The 1,823-nt window shown below is 74.2% G+C and overlaps 1 protein-coding gene across 1 annotated transcript; it reads right to left on the reverse strand.

The window, feature by feature from the left end:
- Positions 1-351: 351 nt before the first annotated feature.
- Positions 352-654, reverse strand: AURANDRAFT_8073 (hypothetical protein; the record flags this gene model as incomplete). The annotated part of the gene is made up of 1 exon (XM_009044171.1): positions 352-654. A coding segment is annotated over one exon (303 nt), but the record flags the coding sequence as incomplete, so codon positions are not given.
- Positions 655-1,823: the final 1,169 nt, after the last annotated feature.

The raw sequence follows: 1,823 nt of genomic DNA on the forward strand, positions 1-1,823 counted from the left end.
CGCGCGTCGGCTGCGGCCCGTCGACGACGAGGTGGGCGGCGTCGACGAGGACCGTCGACGAGGGCCGGTCCCCGGCCCGGGGCAGCGCCGCGCCGTGGCCGTCGCGGCCCGGGATGCGGTCCGGCGGCCGCGGCTACTGCTCCCGGTGGCGCGGCCCCGGCCGCGGTCGTCCGCCGCGGGCTTGGACGACGCGGGCTTGGGGCGGCTCCGACCGCGGTCCGCCGCGGGCTTGGGCGACGCCGGCGCGGCCGCGGCGCGCGCCGCGGCGCCGAGGCGGTTCTTCTTGACGCTGTTCATGACGCCGACGCAGTTGGCCGCGCCGCAGCAGCACCGATCGAAGCTCGTCCAGTGGTAGTCGTACGTGAGTTGCTCGCCCGGCTTGACGGACCGCAGGGCGAAGATGCCGTAGCGGTCCGAGCTCCCGCAGCGCCACTTCTCGAGGCGGCAATTCGGGTCGCAGCTGTGGTTCGCGTAGCGCCACGAGTTCCCCATGCGCGTCGCGTCGATGACGAGGCCCTTGGTCGCCGCGTCCGACGCCGCGAGCATGTAGTAGTGCTCGTCGCCGTTGGCGCGCGCCGTCGCGAGGCGCTCCGAGGCCTCCTCCTCGGTGATGAGCTCGCCGAGCGCCTCGACGACGAACGCGCGCTCCGGGATGGGCTCGCCTGTGTGGAAATCAACCACTGGTTTGGGACGTCCCGACCAAACTTTGAAATTCTCTAGCTCGGTCAAATCGAAGTCGATTTGGCTGATTTTTGGACGAATCGATTGCTCTCGTCGAGTTCTCGAAGCACGGCCGAAGAATCTGGTCCGAACCGTGCAATTACGCGCACATTGAAGTCGGGTTGAAGATTTGATTTCCACGCAGGGGCTCGCCGGCGAAGAGGCCCCGGCCGCACTGGCCCGCCTTCGCGACGGAGACCTTGCGGCCGAGCTTGCCCGCGAAGCACTGGTTCTCGCACTTGTCGCCCATGGGGCAGGTCGCGGGGTTGCACTCGATCTGCAGGTTCCGGTTGAGGCAGTCGCCGTCGCACTCGACGCCGACGCACTTCACGCGGCGGAACCGAGCGCGCGCGTCGTCGTCGGACTCGCCCGGCGCGCGCAGGAGCGGCGTCTCGCTCACCTCGAGCGGCGGGCCCATGGGGCCGCGGCTCGAGCTGCCGTTGCCCGTCCGCGGCGCCGCGCGGCCGCAGAGGATCGCGTCGACGTGCGCGTTCCACTCGACGGCCGTGATGCACTCGCAGACCGCGGCGCCGTCGTCGCGCGAGGCCGAGCCGCGCGCCTCCTTGGCGGCGCGCTTCGCCGACGGCGTGGCGTGCATGCACGAGATCTTCGTGTACTTGGACGGCCGCGACGCCGACGCGCCGCGCGACGGGGACCGCGCGCGCCGTCGCGAGCGAGCGGCGGACGCCCGCGGCGCCTTCCCGGCCTCGGCGGCGCGGCGCGGCGCACGCCGCGCGGCGGCAGCGGGGGGCGCCGCGGCCCGCGTCGCGGACCGCGTGGCCCGCGGCGGGGCCGGCGCCGCCGGCCGCGACGCGGGCGGCGGCGCGGCCGCTCGGCGCGGCGAGGCCCGCGTCGCGAGCGGCGTCGGCGCGGGCGGCGGCGACGCGGGCGGCGTCGTCGGCGCGGGCGGCGGCGACGCGGGCGGCGCGGCGGCCGCGCGGGGCGGCGACTGCGGCGCGACCGGCGGCGCGGCGTCGTCCGCGTCCTCGTCCCCGTCCTCGTCCGCGGGCGACGCGGTCGTCGGCACCAGGATGGTGCCGACATTTTTTTCTATCTCTTTCCACTTCGTCATGTTCGCACCCTGGTCACCGCCAATCTCGAAT

Source organism: Aureococcus anophagefferens (genome assembly GCF_000186865.1).
Source record: "Aureococcus anophagefferens unplaced genomic scaffold AURANscaffold_165, whole genome shotgun sequence".
NCBI lineage: Eukaryota > Pelagophyceae > Pelagomonadales > Pelagomonadaceae > Aureococcus > Aureococcus anophagefferens.